General features: G+C 38.5%; 1 protein-coding gene across 3 annotated transcripts; it reads left to right on the forward strand.

Annotated features, from left to right (window-relative positions):
- Window positions 1–1,014: 1,014 nt before the first annotated feature.
- BIRC3 (baculoviral IAP repeat containing 3) lies at window positions 1,015–21,394 on the forward strand. Of its 3 annotated transcripts, none has more exons than XM_033204570.1 (9): window positions 1,015–1,183; window positions 5,559–9,098; window positions 9,201–9,300; window positions 12,060–12,138; window positions 13,238–13,286; window positions 14,973–15,215; window positions 19,947–20,201; window positions 20,747–20,788; window positions 20,897–21,394. In XM_033204570.1, the coding sequence occupies exons 2-9, from the start codon at window positions 8,246–8,248 to the stop codon at window positions 21,088–21,090; spliced, it is 1,815 nt and encodes a 604-aa protein (XP_033060461.1). In that variant the 5' UTR covers window positions 1,015–1,183; window positions 5,559–8,245; the 3' UTR covers window positions 21,091–21,394. The 3 variants fall into 3 exon arrangements, with proteins under 3 accessions (XP_033060461.1, XP_033060463.1, XP_033060462.1); XM_033204571.1 differs by lacking the exon at window positions 1,015–1,183 and adding an exon at window positions 3,624–3,683; XM_033204572.1 differs by lacking the exon at window positions 19,947–20,201.
- The last annotated feature ends 465 nt before the right edge of the window (window positions 21,395–21,859 follow it).

The raw sequence follows: 21,859 nt of genomic DNA on the forward strand, positions 1-21,859 counted from the left end.
TTAGTCTTTCTGAAATAATTCCAACTGGAACTTCAGCTGCTATGGACAGCCAAGTCCACCTAAACCAGAAGATGCCTCAGCTCAGTCCACTGTGTGCAGAATGCACTGGATGCTGTTTCCACACAATGATGAAGTACCAAATAATCTTTATGGGCTCTGCCTCTGGTTGGTAATTGTCTTTGATCTACTGGAAGATAGAAAATCAGATGAGCTCTCCCAAATCCATCTCTTACCCTGGTACAGATGGCTCTCAGATAAAGTTGCTTAAAGTTACTACTTAGAGAACGTTCAGGAAAATATGGCAGTGCAGTTAGACTCAAAGATGTCAGGTTTGCCTGAGAATGGCACTGCAACTCAGAAATCTGCCCTGTGAAATCAAAGGCTATAAAGGAGGGATTTTTTTAAGTAGCCAACTCCACCCTACTTATTAAAAAAAAAACAAAACAAAACCCAAAACTCACCAAACAAAACAAAAAGTATTTCAATACAGAAAATTAATAAAGCAATTTTAATCTTTAAAATGGTAAAAATAAACTGCAAAGGAGAACTGCATGATTTTTTTCACATACCCCTACATTACCTTTCACCTCTTACTTTCTTGATCAGAACAAAAAGTAAAAATAAACAAAGATTTCACAAAGTTTCGATTTTTTTTTAAATGCTGGACTTCTGCAGCTATAGTAGAAGATTGAAAAACCGAAACTTTTTACGTGTAAAGTGTATGGCGGATGGAGGGTGAACAGGGCATATTGACCTTTTCCAGGCAGGCTGAGCAATGACCGTCCTCTCTGTATGGGTTGTTATCAAGATTTCCTCTGGCCCACGAGCAATGAAGCAAATGTCTTTCAGTAAATGCCGCGCAGATAGGCCACGGTTAAGAGTCAGCTTTTGGGTCATGGAAATCCCCGAGCGGGTTTGCCAGGCCACTGATTAAGAGGAAGTGTGTGTGGTTATTACCCCTGGAGTTCCCCTAAGTCCTAAAAGGAAAGCACCAGTGCACATGCAAACCACTGGGAGGAGTGCGGAACGCCCGCTACGGGTAGGGGTGGGGATTTGGATGACGCATTTAAAAGACAGCGTGAGACTCGCGCCCTCCGCACGGAACAGGCCGGGCAACAGGTGTCGCTTGAAAAGACTGGGCTTGTCCTTGCTGGTGCATGCGTCGTCGGCCTCTGGGCAGCAGGTGGGCGAGGAAGGCTGGTGTGTGCGTGTGTGTGTGTGTGTGTGTGTGTGTGCGGGCAGCAGGTGGGCGAGGAAGGCTGCAGTGTGCGTGTGTGTGTGTGCGTGTGTGTTTGTGTGTGTGTGTGTGCACGCGCGCGCCTCCCCTGGGGTAAGAGGTGTACCAGCGGGTGGCCGAGGGGCGCTCAGGGCTAGAGCCCGGGGCGCTGCAATGGTTGAGAGTCAGTGGGTGGGGCGCAGTTATCAAACACCAGGGCCCAAAGGCAGGCTCTAGATAGGTTTCAGGTGCTCAATTTCTAGTTTCCGTTTGGAGTGAGCCAGTGGAATTGTGCAGCTATGTCATTTTGATTCAGTTGCCAAGAGTTATCACTGGGCCTTTGCAGAGCCTGACACAGAGCTCTGGCACAGGAAAGAAGTAAAATGTTTAATGAGCAAATGGAGGCATGTTTCCAAGCAGTGGTAGGAAGACAGCAGTTTTTGGTTGTCTTCCTGGTGATCAGCATGGAAACCCAGTAGTGCTCTTACTCTGATCAATACATTGTCGAAGACATGTACCTGATGCTAACATAACAATAATATTCACTATTGACTTTATTTGCTATTATTTATTGCTAACACTAAGTACTGCTACCTGCTATATGCTAGGTTTCTCTCTGAAGAATTTACATGTATTTTTCAAGTTTAATTATCATAATCTTAAGGAACAGTTACCATAATTGTCTCCATTTGACAATGTGGAAACTGAGGCTCTTGGAGATTTACTTGTGCAAGGTCATGCTTCTGGTTACCGAGCTGCTTGGTACTGCGCACCCCAGATGTCTGACTCCAAAAGCCTGATCCTAATCAATCACTGAGCAGACTCTGTGGTCATTAATATAAAATTGATAGAAGTACTGTGGTCACTCGGGGCTCAGTCACATTTGCTAACATTTATTTCTTCAACGGGAAGTCTTCGTGTCTACCCTATATGCCAAGCTCTGCAGATGCTATGAGTGGGAGGGCAGGTACAGAGATGAAACATATTAATAGCTGCGGTTCTAAAATAGCTTACTGTCTAGGGGGAGGCAGAAAGAAAAGGCACACTTGCCCTCCAGTGTCATAGAAATGGATGTGCTGAGTGCCCAAAGGGTAGGGATGCCCAACAGCCCTGGGATTGGGGAGGTTGCCTTCTTGGTAGGTTAAATGAAAGAGTCAGAAGAGGAGAGGTTCGGGACTGAGCCAATCTGAGAAGGAACCACTAGAAATGAAAGAAGAATCCCAAGAGCTTGGTATCAGAGAAGCCCAGGGAATGGGACATTTCTAAGAGGAAGTGTGCCCCAATGTCAGATGCAAACATTTCCATTTGTTTTGGCAAAAAAAACCATTGGTGTTATTAATACTGAGAGCAGTTTTAAGTGATGCTGACTTAATGAGTAAATGGGAGAGGGAAAATGGAGACATTAACCGTACACACATGTCCAGTTTGCTTGGCTATGAAGGGAAGGGGCGATATAGGGTAGTTGCTAGAGTGCAAAGTGGGGTTGAAAGGGGATTTTTTTTTTTTTTAGACAGAGTCTCACTGTGTCACCCAGGCTGGAGTACAGTTGCGCAGTCTCAGCTCACTGCAACCTCTGCCTCCTGGGTTCAAGCGATTCTCCTTCCTCAGCCTCCCAAGTAGCTGGTACTAAAGGTGCATGCCAGCACGCCTGGTTAATTTTTTGTATTTCTTTTTAGTAGAGATGGGGTTTCACCGTGTTAGCCAGGATGGCCTTGAGATCTCCTGACCTTGTGATCCACCCGCCTCAGCCTCCTGAAGTGCTGGGATTACAGGCATGAGCCACTGCACCTGGCCGAAAGAGAATTTTAAAAATTTCTTTCATTTGAAAGTTGCGATAGATTTAAGCATGGTTGTTATGTGGAAGGAAAAGGGCCAGTCGAGAGTGAGAGGAATGAGAGTTGAAGCAATGAGGGAAATGGGATTAAGAATAAGATTTCTAAGGCACTAGGAGAGTTTAGGATCCCATAAGGGGGCAAGTCTTTAACTGAGGCAGCAAGTAGGTTGTGAGCCAAAAAGGCTTGGATATGAGAATGTGAGAGGGTTCCTGCTCAATGATATTTCTTTTCTTTGAGAAATAGAAGGCAAAGCAATGGACTGAAAATGAGATGGAGTGCAGTGGAGAAATCTGAGGAAGGTGTTGAGGGTTTAGAAAGGTGCATAGGGCAGTGGGCTAGGGGGCTGAGCGGGGCGAAAAGGAATTGCTAAGGGGTGGCAAAGTCTTAAGTGATGCTGGTCCCAGTCTGCAGGGTTGCATCTAGGTGTTGGAAATGGTTAGGACAGAGGCTGAAGTGATCTGGGGTTGACATCTTGGCGTATTTTTGTATATTTATTGTATATTTGTTGCCTAAATTTCCACAAATATATACCTTGCTGGAGTGCAGTGGCGTGATCTTGGCTCACTGCAGCCTCCACCTTCTGGGTTCAAGTGATTCTCCTACCTCAGTCTCCTGAGTAGCTGGAACTACAGGTGCGTGCCACCACGCCTGATGAATTTTTTTTGTATTTTTAGTAGAGACAGGGTTTCACCATGTTGGCCAGCCTGGTCTCGAACTCCTGATCTCAAGTCATCTGCTTGCCCTGGCCTCCCAAAGTGCTGGGATTACAGGCGTGAGCCACCATGCCTGACCGAAAGCTTCTTTACTATAAGATTTGTGTAAGGGGTTTGCAAACTCAAATGGAGGTGATATAAATGAGAAAAACTCTGAGTCCCTCTCTCTCTTTTTCTTTTCTTTTTTCTTTCTTTCTTTCCTTTATTTTTATTTTTATTTTTTGAGACAGGGTTTTGCTCTGTCACCCAGGCTGGAGTTCAGTGATGCAGTCTCACACTGCAACCTCTGCCTCATGGGCTCAAGTGAACCTCCAGTCTCAGCCTCCCAAGTAGCTGGGACCACAGGCATGTGCCACCATGTCTGGCTAATTTTTGAGGTATTTTTGTAGAGATGGGGTTTTGCCAAGTCACCCAGTTTAAGGCTGGTCTCAAACTCCTGGGCTCAAGCAATCCGTCTACCTCGGCCTCCCAAGGTGCTGGAATTGCCTGTGTGAGCCATGGCATGAGAACTTGTGGGATGTTTCTTTTAAATGAAAGCATACTCTGTTTGCATATTTGATATGAAGGAATATCCTTCCTTTCCACAAAGACAAAAGTTCTCCTATTTTCCTGAAAACATATGTCCTTCTTCTACTTTTCATTTTTGTTACTTTTGATAGACACATGTGTTACACTGCTTTCACTTTCCTCATAATTCTGCTGTAAGAAAAACAATAGTGCGCGTTCAATGACAAATGGCAACAGTCTGTTATTGCTAGACTGTTATTGTTAGCAGAGACTACCAGAACAGTCAGTCCCAGTATCAGAGAATCAAAGAGAACACGTTCCCTCTCTAAAGGGCACAGCTGCTGCTCAGCTCTAGCTGATTGCTGCCCTGCAGGACTATAGACCCAGTGTTGCTAGATCTTTTGATTTTCCAAGAGAATCTTGGAATCTAGAATGTGATGGGGAGTCTCTTACATTTAAAAATGTTAGCAATTAATGGTAAGATTTAAAAATACTGTGGTCCAAGAAGAAAATGGATTTGGAAACTGGATTAAATTCAAATGAGGCATGCAGATTAATCCACAGCATGGTACAATGTGAATTTTCTGGTTTCTTTAATTGCACTGTAATTAGGTAAGATGTTAGCTTTGGGGAAGCTAAGTGCAGAGTATGCAGAAACTGTGTCATTTTTGTAAGTTTTCTCTAAGTATAAATAAATTTCAAAATAAAAATAAAAAATTAGTAAAGTACTACAATGCAATTCTATGTAAGCCAAACATAGTATGTCTTCCAGTTTGAAACCTCTGGGTTTTATTTTATTTTATTTTATTTTATTTTTGAGACAGAGTCTTGCTGTGTCACCCAGGCTGGAGTGCAGTGGTGCTATTTCGGCCCACTGCCACCTCCACCTTCCAGGCTCAAACGATTCTCCTGCCTCAACCTCCTGAGTAGCTGGGATTACAGGCGTGCACCACCACACCCAGCTAATTTTTGTATTTTTAGTAGAGATGGGGTTTCACCATGTTGGCTAGGCTGGTTTCGAACTCCTGACCACAAGTGATCCACCTGCCTTGGCCTCCCAAAGTGCTGGGATTACAGGCGTGAGCCACTGCACCAGGCAGAGACCTCTGTTTTTTTTATCTCTTTTTGGCCTCTACAGTGACTAGTAAAGCGCCTGATACATGGTAAACGATCAGTAATTACTAGTGCTCTATTTTGGAGAAAATGTTTTTTTAAAAAGTCATTGTGTTCCATCTATGAATTGTTTGACTTTTAAAACTGTCTTTTTGTTTGTTTGTTTCTGAACAGGTTTACAAAGGAAGAAAACAACTTCTTCTAGATTTTTTTTTCAGTTTCTTCTATAAATCAAAACATCTCAAAATGGAGACCTAAAATCCTTAAAGGGACTTAGTCTAATCTCGGGAGGTAGTTTTGTGCATGGGTAAACGAATTAAGTAGTTAACTGGTGTTTTACTATACAAAGAATGCTAATTTTATAAACATGATCAAGTTATATAAGGTATAACTATAATGAGTTTGATTTTGAATTTGATTTGTGGAAGTAAAGGAGAAGTGATTCTAGCTGGGGCATATTGTTAAAGCATTATTTTCAGAGTTGGGCAGGCAATCTCCTACTGGCATATTCTCCCATTATGTAGAATAGAAACAGTACTTGTGTTTGGGAAAGATTTTAAAATGAGTGACAGTTACATTGAACAAAAAGCTAATAATAAATCCTCTGCAAACCAAAGAAATATGCAGATGAAAGCTTTGACACATTAAAATACTTCTACAGTGACAAAGAAAAATCAAGAACAAAGCTTTTTGATAGGTGCAATAAATTTAGAGGAAGTAAAAAGATAAATGTGATGATTGGTCAAGAAATTATCCAGTTATTTAGAAGGCCATTGATATTTTAAAAGTCCAAAAGTGTGTTTAAGTGGGCTGTTATCTCTGAGAATGATGAGGATGAGAGTGATGGTTGAAGGTTACATCTTAGGAAATGAAGAAATTTAGAAAGAAAAATGATATGAAGACAGTGATGAATACAAAGAAGATTTTTATGACAATGTGTAAAATTTTTGGCCAGGGAAAGGAATATTGAAGTTAGATATAATTACTTACCTTTGAGAGAAATAATTATCAGTAATGAGATGTGATGGTTCTCCTGCCACCTGGAAACAAAGCATTGAAGTCTGCAGTCAAAAAGTCCAACATCTCTGAGATCCAGGAAACCATGCTTGCAAATCACTGGTGGAAAAAAAATAAAAATAAAAAAGCCACAATGACTTTCTTATTGGTCATTGCTAGTATTATTGACTCAGAACCTCTTTACTAATGGCTAGTAAGTCATAATTGAGAAATTCTGAATTTTGACAAGGTCTCGCTGTTGAAATGGTAAATTTATTATTATTTTTTGTCACAATAAATTCTGGTTCAAGGTATGCTATCCATGAAATAATTTCTGACCAAAACTACATTGATGCCATTTGTTTATCCATCTTAGCCTATAGATGGCATTTGGTAACTTTTGACTGTTTTAAAAAATAAATCCACTATTATCAGAGTAGATTTGATGTTGGCTTCAGAAACAGAGAGAAAAACAAAAGTTCAAAAATGTTTTCAGTAGGTGATAAGTTGAATAACTCTACAGTGTTAGTTCTTGGAGGGGGACAAAATTTTTTTAAAAATCTTTGAAAGGTCTTATTTTACAGCCATATCTAAATTATCTTAAGAAATTTTTTAACCAAGGGAATGCAATATATATCATGATTCTGTTTTTCCAAAAGTAACCTGAATAGAGCAATGAAGTTCAGTTTTGTTATTGGTAGTTTTGGTAGAGTCTCTTTTTGCAGCACCTGTTGTCTACCATAATTACAGAGGACATTTTGCTGTTCTAGCCAAGTATACTCTGAGAATAAAAAAATGTTAACATTAAGTTACTTCAACAGCATGAAGCTGAGTCCAAAAGACCAAATGAACAAACACATTAATCTCTGATGATTTATTTTAAATAGAATATTTAATTGCATAAGATCTAATAGTATCATTATGCTTAAGCAATTATATTCCTGATGATCTATGGGAAATAACTATTATTTAATAAATATTGAAACCAGATTTTAAGATGTGTTAGCCAGTCCTGTTATTAGTAAAGCTCTTTATTTGGAGAGAAATTTTAGATTGTTTTGTTCTCCTTATTAGAAGGACTGTAGAAAGAAAAATATGACTAATTGGAGAAAAATTTGGGATATACCATATTTCATTGAATTCAAAATGTCTTCAATTGTAAATCATACCATTATTGTATGTACCTCTAAGAAATAAAAGTGCTGCTAATTAAAATATGATATGCCATTAATTATAATGTACTTCTTGATAACAGAAGTTTTAAAATAGCCATCTTAGAATCAGTGAAATATGGTAATGTATTCTTTTCTTCCTTTGAGATAGGTGTTATGCTTTTTTTCCTGGCTACTAAATTTCACAATTTCCAAAAAGCAAAATAAACATATTCTGAATATTTTTACTGTGAAACACTTGAGAGCAGAGCTTTCCATCATGTAAAGAAGCTTCATGAGTCACACATTACATCTTCAGGTTGATTGAATGCCACTGAAACATTCTAGTAGCCTGGAGAAGTTGACCTGTCTGTGGAGATGACTGCCATTAACTGGCATCCTGATGGCCTAATACACTTTACTCTTCTGTGAAGGGTTTTAATCTTCAGCACAGCTTACTCTGTAGCATCATGTTTACATTGTATGTATAAAGATTATACAAAGGTGCAATTGTGTATTTCTTACTTAAAATGTATCAGTATAGGATTTAGAATCTTTCCATGTTGAAACTCTAAATGCATAGAAATAAAAATAATAAAAAAATTTTTCATTTTGGCTTTTCAACCTAGTATTAAAACTAATAAAAGCAAAGCCATGCACAAAACTACCTCCCCAGAGAAAGGCTAGTCCCTTTTCTTCACCATTCATTTCATTATGAACATAGTAGAAAATAGCATATTCTTATCAAATTTGATGAAGAGTGCCAACACGTTTGAACTGAAATACGACTTGTCATGTGAACTGTACCGAATGTCTACGTATTCCACTTTTCCTGCTGGGGTTCCTGTCTCAGAAAGGAGTCTTGCTCGCGCTGGGTTCTATTACACTGGTGTGAATGACAAGGTCAAATGCTTCTGTTGTGGCCTGATGCTGGATAACTGGAAAAGAGGAGACAGTCCTGTTGAAAAGCATAAAAAGTTGTATCCTAGCTGCAGATTCGTTCAGAGTCTAAATTCAGTTAACAACTCAGAAGCTACCTCTCAGCCTACTTTTCCTTCTTCAGTAACAAGTTCCACACATTCATTACTTCCGGGTACAGAAAACAGTGGATATTTCAGTGGCTCTTATTCAAGCTTTCCATCAAATCCTGTAAACTCCAGAGCAAATCAAGATTTTTCTGCCTTGATGAGAAGTTCCTACCACTGTGCAATGAATAATGAAAAAGCCAGATTACTTACTTTTCAGACGTGGCCATTGACTTTTCTGTCACCAACAGATCTGGCAAAAGCAGGCTTTTACTACGTTGGACCTGGAGACAGAGTGGCTTGCTTTGCCTGTGGTGGAAAACTGAGCAATTGGGAACCGAAGGATAATGCAATGTCAGAACACCTGAGACATTTTCCCAAATGCCCATTTATCGAAAATCAGCTTCAAGACACTTCGAGATACACAGTTTCTAATCTGAGCATGCAGACACATGCAGCCCGCTTTAAAACATTCTTTAACTGGCCCTCTAGTGTTCTAGTTAATCCTGAGCAGCTTGCAAGTGCGGGTTTTTATTATGTGGGTAAGAAACTGAATCTGCTAATTTAAAAAAAATACATTTCATTTTATACATTTCAGTGGGCAAATTATGTGTATTCATGTTTTGGTCCAAAATTAATTTTAGGTAACAGTGATGATGTCAAATGCTTTTGCTGTGATGGTGGACTCAGGTGTTGGGAATCTGGAGATGATCCATGGGTGGAACATGCCAAGTGGTTTCCAAGGTAATTGTTTTGAAATTCTCTTTGCAAATTCTTGTGATTATCATGAGATTGCTTATATGTGTTTACCTTAAATCAGCTGTTACTTTACTCCGTCCCAAATATATATTTGTGAATAACTTTAGGATGGATTACTTAGCAAAATACTTACTTAAAAAGTTTTGATGGACTTAATGAAGAAATATATTTGGGGATTTTTGTTTAACTTTTAAAGAATATATACATTTAAATAATACATGCTCATTATAAAAACAAAGTCACACATTGTAGAAAAGTACAGAGAAAGAAAATTAAAATGTCCAGAAATCTTACCACCTAAGGATGAACATGGTTACCATTTTAGTGAACATCACTCCAGACATATAGAAATAAATGTATACAATACATATACATATAGAAGTAAATAAATATACATATAGAAATAAATGTACACAATTTTACATAAATTAAATATTCTATTTAGTTTTGAAGTTTTTTCAGTCAACATATGTCTTGGATATATTTCCATTCATTCAGTATTCAATAGCAATTGATCACCTATTGCCAGGCATTGTTCTGGGTGCATAAAATCAGTTGAACAAAACAAAGACCCTTGGTCGCCTAAGTTTGTATTATAGCAGGAGAGAACAGATAATTAATAAAAACTTGAATAAGTTATACAGCATGTTGGAAAATAAGTACAATCAATAAAAAGAACAAAGAGGAGTTTAGAAATGCCAGGCAAGTTACAATACTAAATCAGGGTAAGTATAGTCTCATCTCATGTGTTTTAATTGCCACACAGCATTTTAATGTGATATGTTACCCTTTTGATTGTTTAACTGGCCGCCTAGCATTCTAATTAATCCCGATCAGCTTGCAAGTGTGGGTTTTTATCATGTAGGTAAGAAACTTAATGTACTAACTAAAATATCAGCTTCAAAAGACTTTTTTTACATTCTCCTTTTTCATCTAAATCGTGTGGCCTAAAATTACATTTTTTCATGGTCAAAACTTTTGCTATTATTCAACCTGTTTCCCATTTGCCCTGAGAATACTGCACTGGCAACAAGCTGCACTGTTTTTTTCCAAATGGGGAAATGGGTTAATATTGATTAATAAATGTGGCATCTTAACTTATTTTGATTACTTTTTTTCCTCTTTTTTTTTTTTGAGATGAAACCTGGCTCTGTTGCCCAGATTGGAGTGCAGTGGTGTGATCTCAGCTCACTGCAACCTCCGCCGCTTGGGTTCAAGCAATTCTCATGCCTCAGCCTTGCTAGTAGCTGGGACTACAGATACACGCTAGCATGCCCAGCTAATTTTTGTATTTTTAGTAGAGACGGGGTTTCACCATGTTGTCCAGGCAACACGCCCGGCCAACATTAGTGTGTTTTCAAGAATCTTAGAAGACTTGAAGAGAGTAGCTAAGAGCTCTGAGGAGAGACGGCCTTACTTGACCTCAGTAGACTGAGAGGCTCCTGACCCTTGTCCACTTGAGCCTTGGTAGATTACTAGTAATTGCCTTCCTCTTGCTTATATCAACCTGTCTTTCACTACAATATCTCTGACCATTCTCCATATGCTAAATGAATAGTAAAGTGATTAAATATATGTTTATACTCATTTGAAATATTTATACTTCACAATATATTAAGTGTAAATTGATTATATGTATGTTTATACTCATTTGAAATATCCAGTCTACAAATGGCTGGATTAGTCCTGCCCAAATTAAGATAAACATTTAGTGCTTTTCAAAATTAGCTGAAGTGGTCGGGTGCAGTGGTTCATGCCTGTAATCCCAGCAATTTGGGAGGGTGAGGCAGGAGGATCGCTTGAGGTCAGGAATTCGAGACCAGTGTGGCAACATGGTAAAACCCTATCTCCACTAAAAATGCAAAAATTAGCCGGGCATGGTGGCAGGCACCTGCAATCCCAGCTACACTGGAGGCTGAGGTACGAGAATCACTTGAACCCTGGAGGCAGAGGTTACAGTGAACCGAGATAGGCCGGGCGCGGTGGCTCAAGCCTGTAATCCCAGCACTTTGGGAGGCCGAGACGGGTGGATCACGAGGTCAGGAGATCAAGACCATCCTGGCTAACATGGTGAAATCCCGTCTCTACTAAAAATACAAAAAACTAGCCGGGCGAGGTGGCGGGCGCCTGTAGTCCCAGCTACTCGGGAGGCTGAGGCAGGAGAATGGTGTGAACCCGGGAGGCGGAGCTTGCAGTGAGCTGAGATCTGGCCACTGCACTCCAGCCTGGGCGACAGAGCGAGACTCCGTCTCAAAAAAAAAAATAATAATAATACAGTGAACCGAGATCATCCCACTGCACTCCAGCCTGAGTGACAGAGTGAGACTGTCTAAAAAAAAAAAAAAAATTAGCGGAAGCATAATATTTCTTGGCAAATATAGAAATATTAATTTTGTAAGACATTCAACCTGTATGAAAAATGTTAACCGTCATGAGAAGCATCTTACGAAACAATTAAAAATTCACACAAAAAATTTGGATCCTATAATAGGATACTTACGGGTTAGTTTTAGAAAAAAAATTTTTCTTGAAAGCAATACAATAGAATCAGTTCCCAGTGAGCTAGGATTTATTTATTCTTGTAACATTAAGTTTAGAATAAATGATCTTAAATGATTCTGTGATTTGGGGCAAACAACCAGATTTGAAATGGAATAAACACCTAGAGATGAGAAATTTATTTATCACATTTTCATTTCACTGGTATAAATAATCCCTCAAACTTTATTTTCTTTACATTTTAGGTGTGAGTACTTGATAAGAATTAAAGGACAGGAGTTCATCCGTCAAGTTCAAGCCAGTTACCCTCATCTACTTGAACAGGTAGGTAGGAAAAGTTCTTTTTTTAAATATTGGTTGCCATCAGAGAAATTACTTTCTGATAGAGAGTGCTATTTAATGAAAAGACAAGAGTTGTTTTAGAAATACCTTTTCTTTTTCTTATCAAACCTGACATGATCTTAGAAAGTATTATTCTTTAGAGAAAAATAGATTCATAAATGGTGGTCTCCTGATAATGACACTTGTGATGTTTCTCTTTAAGCATTTTTTCAATCAAGTTGCAATAAATTAAACTGTTTGAGAAAAAAAAATGACTGGGATAGTAGCATTCAACAGTTTTACTATATAAATTTTCCTTCGAAAGATCTGAGAAAGAGAATTTTATGGCTTTTTCCAACCTTCTTGGGAAAGCAAATAACTTACTTAATAGTTGGATGGTCAATCCCGTTCCAGCCATGAGCAATGAAACTGATATAGGGTCCAACTTATCCCAAAGAACGTCCCAGGGTAGTTAAGACCTGTGGATGAAAGAAAAATTGATTGTCACATGGATTATTGAAAAGGTATAGTCGGGCCGGGCGCGGTGGCTCAAGCCTGTAATCCCAGCACTTTGGGAGGCCGAGGCGGGCGGATCACAAGGTCAGGAGATCGAGACCATCCTGGCTAACACGGTGAAACCCCGTCTCTACTAAAAACTACAAAAAACTAGCCGGCGAGGTGGTGGGCGCCTGTAGTCCCAGCTACTCGGAGGCTGAGGCAGGAGAATGGCGTGAACCCGGGAGGCGGAGCTTGCAGTGAGCTGAGATCTGGCCACTGCACTCCAGCTTGGGTGACAGAGCGAGACTCGTCTCAAAAAAAAAAAAAAAAAAAAAAAAAAAGAAAAGGTATAGTCCTTTTCCTGCCTTAATGAAAATGGGTTTTATTTGTTATTATATACACACACTGAAACTCTATTAGTTTATGGCCTAGGGAATAACTATCAAATATAAATGAAATATTGCTTTTGGTTAAAAAATTATTTTGCTAGCAAGCGAGTAGTTTGCAATAAATTGAAACAAATATGTCTGTTGGGTCATTTTCATTGCACTGGGTAAGATAAGATTTATGTTTTAATTTTTATATATATATTTTTTTTCTGCAGCTGCTATCTACATCAGACAGCCCAGAAGATGAAAATGCAGAGTCATCAAGTAAGTACAATGGATAATAATGAATGCATTTAAATAGAGTCATTTGGTACTGTTAAAATTGAAAGTTGATAACAGTAATGTACCTTTATATTGATTTATAATTTACAATGAATGCATTTTCAAATATACTATGTTGGTATTTCCCAAACTTCAGTGCATATCAGAGTTGCCTGGAGAACTTTAAAAAATATGACAGATTTCCAGTTTCTGCTTCAGACCTACTGAATTAAATCTGAGTATCTAAAGGATGGGGCTCAGGCATGTATAGTTTTAACAAACTACATACATCCAGCCTAACCCTTGTTCTTGGGCCAGTGTGAGAACAGATGTACTATGATATTAGATTGCTCACATATTCTTTCTGTGAAAGGGAAAGGTTAGAACATGTTAGTCCCCTTTTTAAATAGGGATCCTGAGGCTCAGAAAAGTTAAATGACTTGTACATCACCTTAAACCTAAAATGCAATAGAGCTAACATTTGTACAAGCTCCTCTACTCCATTATCTCATGTTCAATTCAATTCAATTCACCTTAAACCTAATATGCAATAGAGCTAACATTTGTACAAGCTCCTCTACTCCATTATCTCATGTTCAATTCAATTCAATATATATTTATTGTGTATCTCCTGTTCTGAGGAAAGAATAGAGAACAGGATAAACGTAACTCCTGGTCTCATGTATCTGTGGGATACAGAGAAATACATAGACAGGAGAAAGGGATATGGCAACAAAAGTAAAGTGTAATATGAGAGTGCATATAGGACAATTAACCCAGACTTGGAGGGTCAGAAAAGGCTTTCCAGAGGAAGTATTTGTCTTAGCAGAAAATCCAAGGGAAGAGTAGGAGTTAACTGAGTGACAAATGGAAGAAAAGAGTATTCCAGGCAGAGGGAACAGCATATGAAAGACCAAAGTGACAAAGGAGAATAGGCACCTTTGAATAACTGAACAAATTTCTATATGGCCAGAAATAGGAGTTGCTAATAGACAAATGAGTGAAGCAGGCCAGCTGTATAAGTGGTCAGCACTACAGGCAGAATTTGACACCAGACTCATCAGTTTGTGACTCCTGGGCTAGAGTGCAGCATGCGAATGATACAGTGGCAAGGGATGAGGCTGAAGAGCTAAACAGGGTTCAGACTGTATAAGACTTTGTAAGCCATTTATATTTTGGATTTTATCCTAAGAGCAATGGAATTGTTGATGGAATTTAAGAAGTGTGACGCAATCAGATTTGTGTTTTTAAAAAGTCACTCTGATTACACTCTTGAGAATGAACTCCAAGGAAGCAATATTGTATAATAAGAGCCTCTCTGAAAAAATATGTGAATTATTCTTGATTGAAAGCTCATTTGTTCATTCAACATAGGGAAAAAGAATCTCAATTCTAGTGGGAAGTAATCCCTGTCATTCTGTTTCCTTCTCCTGCTCACATATGTATATCCAGTTATGACAGGTAATACGTATTTTGCATCTAAGTAAAATGTTCCATGTTATTATTTTGATGACTGAACGTGTATATCACTTTAAATTTAACAATGTTCATACAAAATAATGCCTATACATTTTGTTGGTTTTACATTTTTAATATTGTAAAAACATAATTTTTGATTTCAATTAAAATTTTAATTTTTAAGAAATATACAGGCTATCCTAATATGTGTTAAATTCTTGTTCCATATAGTTATTCATTTTGAACCTGGAGAAGACCATTCAGAAGATGCAATCATGATGAATACTCCTGTGGTTAATGCTGCCATGGAAATGGGCTTTAGTAGAAGCCTGGTAAAACACACAGTTCAGAGAAAAATCCTAGCAACTGGAGAGAATTATAGACTCGTCAGTGATCTTGTGTTAGACTTACTCAATGCAGAAGATGAAATAAGGGAAGAGGAGAGAGAAAGAGCAACTGAGGAAAAAGAATCAAGTATGTAGATTTATTAATACAGTCTATTTTATAAGGATTTGATACCAGTCTATATGTTATGGAAAATATACTCATCTAGTATATCTGAAAATATACTCAATCCAGTCGGATTTTTTTCATGTTTAGTATTCTGAATTCAAATGCTGAAAAATTTATTCATATTCAGATATATTTGAGTGCCCATAAGTTGAAAATATATGATGTATTTTTTCCTGTTTTTCCTTAATTCATATTTTTTCTCTGGATAGCTGACGCTGTGTCCAATTATGCATTCATGGCACTTTTTTTTCTTAAGGTTTTGAAAATGGAATCCTTGTTGCAGCATGGCGCATTTTTAATCCCAGGCTAATTGCTCACTCCCCTTTGGAGTAAATCAGGGTGGGATCAGCGACAATTATTAATTTTTTTTGAGAGAGTCTTACTCTGTCACCCACGCTGGAATGCACTGGCATGATCTCAACTCACCGCAACTTCTGCCTTCTGGGTTCAAGCAATTCCCGTGCCTCCCTCCCTTAGCTGGGACTACAGGCACCTGCCATCATGCCAGGCTAATTTTTGTATTTTTAGTAGAGACGGGGTTTCTCCATGTTGGCCACACTGGTCTGGAACTCCTGACCTCAAGTGATCCACCCGCCTCGGCCTCCCGAAGTGCTGGGATTACAGGCATGAGCCACCGTGCCTGGCTGGACAATTATTAATTTTAACGTTAACATAAAAGCATATCTTAGCCTGTGACTATACATTAATGCACAAACTACTATTAAGTCCCCTACCTGCCCACACAAGAACTGAGTCTTTCAGAGCATCCTTCAATTATTTAGGCAAGTCCTAGGATACTGTTTCACAATTTCTTAGGACAAGTTGCTCATGCCCTTCCATACTAACCTTATCCACTACTATGTTCTCTATTGCCCTTCACAAAAACTCTTCTGGGCACATCCATTCTCATCTGGCTGTTTTGACTGCTGTTATCACTCTGTCCTAGACAAAAAGAAATGCTGATCTCTCCTTTCCCAAGCATGGACCAGACCTATAAGTCCCTTCAACACAGCTAAAAACAGATGCAACTTTTAACAAGCTCTTATTGGAGACTTAAGGATAACAGAAGGGAATTATATCACAAATGTCGATTTACAGCTGCAACTAGATATGGCCCCTCTTAGTGCCCCCAGGCTCATCCTCATAAATCTTTCTGCCTAGCTTCTGGTTCATCTCTGTGTAGCTTTGGCAAGTTTACACAAATCACTAGGAATGTCCAGTAATGTTTTCCTTTATCAAAACTCAGGCCCCCAAATATTCATAAAGTTCAGAAGGAGAACAAAGATTTCTCCTTATCCTTGTCCAATGCCATCCAGGATCTATTTCTTCATAGGATTATTGACAGTCAGATCATCCATTTCATTTAGGGATAAATCCAACCCTGCCCATGAAGATGGACTTGTTTTCTGACCCAACCCAGACAAACCTATCAGATCATGGTGACATAGCATCATACATTCACCCAAGTGTGAATTACTCAGTCTATAAACCACTAGTGTAGCAGCAATACAGTCACAGTTAACCTTTGCCCAGCCTCATCAAGTTCTCTTTTCTCTGTGAAGAAAAAATATTCTTCACAAAGAATCTCTCTGTGAAGATTAAGAAGTATGCCTTCTTAGTGGCAGCCATTTGTCACCAGCCAACAACTGCTCAAAGAAAAGAACTTATCTCCACAACCATTGAGAGACCCCATAAAATCTAAAACTATCCACTTATAAAATATTTATATTTCTTTCAAAGACAATCAGAAAAGTCTCCAGAAATGACTTCAAGTCAACAATATATAATAATTTACATTGTCAAAAAGAGCCCTTAGTGTTTCTGCCTCACTGTTATATATATATCTCTACTACCTAGTATGGTGCCTGCATATAGTCTGTGTTCTGAGTGAGTGAATGAAAACACATTTAGGTTAATGATTACTTTATAGTTTCCCAAGAACAGCAGGGATATAAATAAAGAGGCAATTCAAGATATTTTTTCCCAGAATAAAATAATAATATGGCTGGGTGTGGTGGCTCACGCCTGTAATCACAGCACTTTGGGAGGCTGAGGCAGGCAGATCGCTTAAGCCCAGGAGTTTGAGACCAGCCTGGGCAACATAGCAAAACCCTGTCTGTATAAAAAAACACAAAAATTAGCAGGGTGTGGTGGCATGTGTCTGTAGTCCCAGCTATCCAGGAGGCTGAGTTGGGAGGACCACTTGAGCCCAGGGAGGTTGAGGCTGCAACGAGCTATGATCATATGCCACTGTACTCCAGCCTGGGTGACAGAGTGAGTCTGTCTCAAAAAAGAAAGAAAGAGAGAAAGGAAGGAAAGGAAGGAAGGAAGGAAGGGAGGGAGGGAGGGAGGGAGGGAAGGAGGGAGGGAAATAATATGCTTCAAAGGTATACTCAAGTATTCCGAACTTACAAACCAGAATATAGTCGACAACTTTGAAATGAGACTTTTTCTCAGTTACTAGCAATTAAATTTTAGAAATCTTAAGAATTTCAGAGAATGTATTATATTACGTTAGGTATAATTACAAAAATAAATCTTAGATTGAAAAACCAGTATACTTCAACACCAAGTTTATATTATATTTTTATTTTCTGATATATCCCTATTTTACTAATATAGATAATTTAACAAAATATATTAAGTTCTACGTCTTCTACCCCCTCACTATTACTTTTCTATTCCTACTCTTTAAATTATAGAACTAAGGCTTGGTTGTTCATTTGTTCAACAGATATTTATGGAGCATTAACTTTGTACCAGACACTATTCTAGCTCCTGACCCTTTTCTCATTTATTCTCAGAGCTTCAATTATTTTCAAAATATGTCTTTAGCCTTGTCTTTTTGACAAAGCACCATTTTAATTCTTTATTTTCTGGTTGTTGTTTTCGATTTTTGATGTTTTCTTTTTTCCATTTTTTATTCTTTCTTAAATGGTTCTTTTTATGAGTCCTATCACTTGACAAAGTCAGTGTATCTAAAATCTAACCATCCTCTCTCCCAAAACAATTCTTCAGATAGCTCAGCCTCTGTCATTAGTTATTTTTTAGAAATAGCTTTATGGATTATGGTAAGCTATATGAAAATTAATAAACTTAGGCCGGGCGCAGTGGCTCAAGCCTGTAATCCCAGCACTTTGGGAGGCCGAGACGGGCGGATCACGAGGTCAGGAGATCGAGACCATCCTGGCTAACATGGTGAAACCCTGTCTCTACTAAAAAAAAAATGCAAAAAACTGGCCGGGCGACGTGGCGGGCGCCTGTGGTCCCAGCTACTCGGGAGGCTGAGGCAGGAGAATGGCGTAAACCCGGGAGGCGGAGCTTGCAGTGAGCTGAGACCCGGCCACTGCACTCCAGCCTGGGCGGCAGAGCGAGACTCCGTCTCAAAAAAAAAAAAAAAAAGAAAATTAATAAACTTAGATTCATAAGTTATATTCCAAAGAGATAATAAAATTGCAGTTTTACAATATAAAATGTTTTACTAATGGATACAAAATCTAGGTCTTGAAGGAGAATTAGATGTTATCTTGTAGGACAAAAAGGTAGTCATTGACAAATAGGGTTTAGTATTCAAAATGCTGTTACTGCCTTTCCCTGCTTACTATACAATAGTCAGGTAATGGCAATATGTCTAATTTCTGGAAATAATTAAAATTTCAACTTGGAATTTTAAAGAAATTTTATGGGCCAGACATAATGGCTCACACTTGTAATCCCAGCACCTTTGGAGGCTGAGGTGGGCAGATCACTTGAGGCCAGGAGTTCAAGACCAGGCTGGCCAACATGGTGAAACCTTGTCTCTACTAAAACTACAAAAAATTAGCTGGGTGTAGCGGCACATGCCTGTAATCCCAACTACTCAGGAGGCTGAGGCACAAGAATAGCATGAACCTGGGAGGTAGAGGTTGCAGTGAGCTGAGATCGCACCACTGCACTCCAGCCTGGGTGACAGAGTAAGACTCTTTTTAAAAATGAGTAAATAAATAATAAAAGAAATTTTATGGAAGAATAAGAAGAAATTGTTTTAATTCTCTTGATTTTATCTTTCCCCAATTTGCCTAGATTGAATTGAAATGTCAATTTTAATAGGTTCTAAATTTCATTTGGTTAAAGGCTTAGCAGTATTGCAAAATGATTGAAAGCACAGTACATGACACCAGACTACCTCAGTTTGATTTTTGCTAGTTGTGGTGTCCTTTGGCAACTTACTTGCCTCACTGTGGCTTCATTTTCTCATTTGTTAAATGAGGCTATTTGGACCTACCTCAAAGAGCTGTTGTGAAGATGAAATGAATCAATGCATATAAAGTTCTTAACACAGTGCTCACTAAATGTTAGTCCTTACTATAATTAACATTATTATTATTATTATTATTATTATTACAGTTTTTTGAGACAAGGTATTACTATGTTGCCCAGTCTGGTCTCTGACTCCAGGGCTCAAGTGATCCTCCTACCTCAGCCTCCTTAGTAGCTGGTGGTACAGGCATGTGCCACTGCACCCTGAATTATAATTATAATAACATTATTATTAAGCACAGGAGATGAGATACCCCTAAACCTAGCAATCGATATCAATGCCTTATTGATTACGAATTAAAGACAGTTTTTATTCTGTTACATATGTAGGACTGGAAGGAAGTTTGTGAGCAGTGTTTGAACATGTTTATGTTTGTCTTCTTTTTTATAAAGATGATTTATTATTAATCCGGAAGAATAGAATGGCACTTTTTCAACATTTGACTTGTGTAATTCCAATCCTGGATAGTCTACTAACTGCCAGAATTATTAATGAACAAGAACATGATGTTATTAAACAGAAGACACAGACATCTTTACAAGCAAGAGAACTGATTGATACTATTTTAGTAAAAGGAAATATTGCAGCCACTGTATTCAGAAACTCTCTGCAAGAAGCTGACGCTGTGTTATATGAGCATTTATTTGGTGAGTGGTAGAAAATTATTTTTTAAAATTTTCTAAGTCAATTGAAAATATGATCTTATTAATAACTTATAATTATTGAAAATAATTCGGGCTGAATGTGGTGATGCATGCCTGTAATCCTAACACCTTGGGAGGCTGAGGCAAGTGGATTGCTCGAGCCCAGGAGTTTGAGACCAGACTGGACAACATGGCGAGACCCCATCACTACAAAAATTTTTTTAAAAAATTAGTTGTGATGGCGTACACCTGGTAATCCTAGCTACTCAGGAGGATGAGGTGGGAGGATGGCTTGAACCTGAGAGGTAGAGGCTGCCATGAGCTGTGATTGTGCCACTGCATTCCAGCCTGGGTGACAGAGTGAGACTCTGTCTTGAAAAAAAACTCAATCACATTTATAGATATTAATTGCATAAAAAGATTAAAGACTTTTGTTGCCTTGACATGAGTATTTGGCCAAAGTCTAAAGAGTTCATTTTAAAAATATATTCTGTAGCTAAATATTAACCTTATTTGTCATAGTAATGCTTTTTCTTTTTCTCCCTTAGTGCAACAGGACATAAAGTATATTCCCACAGAAGATGTTTCAGGTAATAGTATTAATATTTTAAACCAATAGAAAACATTGTCTTTATTTTCTTGACTTTTTCATTGAAGAAGCAAATTGCCTTTTATTAAAAATTCTTTCCTCTTTCTAGATCTACCAGTGGAAGAACAGTTGCGGAGATTACAAGAAGAAAGAACGTGTAAAGTGTGTATGGACAAAGAAGTGTCCATAGTGTTTATTCCTTGTGGTCATCTAGTAGTATGCAAAGATTGTGCTCCTTCTTTAAGAAAGTGTCCTATTTGCAGGAGTACAATCAAGGGTACAGTTCGTACATTTCTTTCATGAAGAGGAACCAAAACTTTGTCTAAACTTTAGTATTAATTTATTAAATGTATTATAACTTTAACTTTTATCCTGATTTGGTTCCTTAAAATTTTTTATTTATTTACAACTCAAAAAAATATTGTTTTGTGTAACATATTTATATAACTATATGTATCTAAACCATATGAACATACATTTTAGAAACCAAGAGAATGATAGGCTGTTGTTCTTATGAACAAAAAAGAGATAGCACTACAAACACAATATTCAGTCAACATTTCAGCATTACTGAAATTGTAAGTGAAGTAAAATTTAAGATATTTGAGTTTGCCTTTCAGAATTTTAAATATTGGCCGGGCGCGGTGGCTCAAGCCTGTAATCCCAGCACTTTGGGAGGCCGAGACGGGTGGATCACAAGGTCAGGAGATTGAGACCATCCTGGCTAACACGGTGAAACCCCATCTCTACTAAAAAATACAAAAAATTAGCTGGGCACGGTGGTGGGCGCCTGTAGTCCCAGCTACTCGGGAGGCTGAGGCAGGAGAATGGCGTAAACTCGGGAGGCAGAGCTTGCAGTGAGCTGAGATCCAGCCACTGCACTCCAGCCTGGGCGACAGAGCCAGATTGTCTCAAAAAAAAAAAAAAAAAAGAATTTTAAATATTTTGGCATTGCATTAATACTGGGAACATGAAGCCAGGTGTGGTGGTGTGCGCCTGTAGTCCCAGGCTTAGGCAAGAGGATTACTTGAGCCCAGGAGTTTGAATCCATCCTGGGCAGCATACTGAGACC

This window comes from Trachypithecus francoisi, unplaced genomic scaffold (genome assembly GCF_009764315.1).
Source record: "Trachypithecus francoisi isolate TF-2019V2 unplaced genomic scaffold, Tfra_2.0 Lachesis_group8, whole genome shotgun sequence".
Taxonomy (NCBI): domain Eukaryota; kingdom Metazoa; phylum Chordata; class Mammalia; order Primates; family Cercopithecidae; genus Trachypithecus; species Trachypithecus francoisi.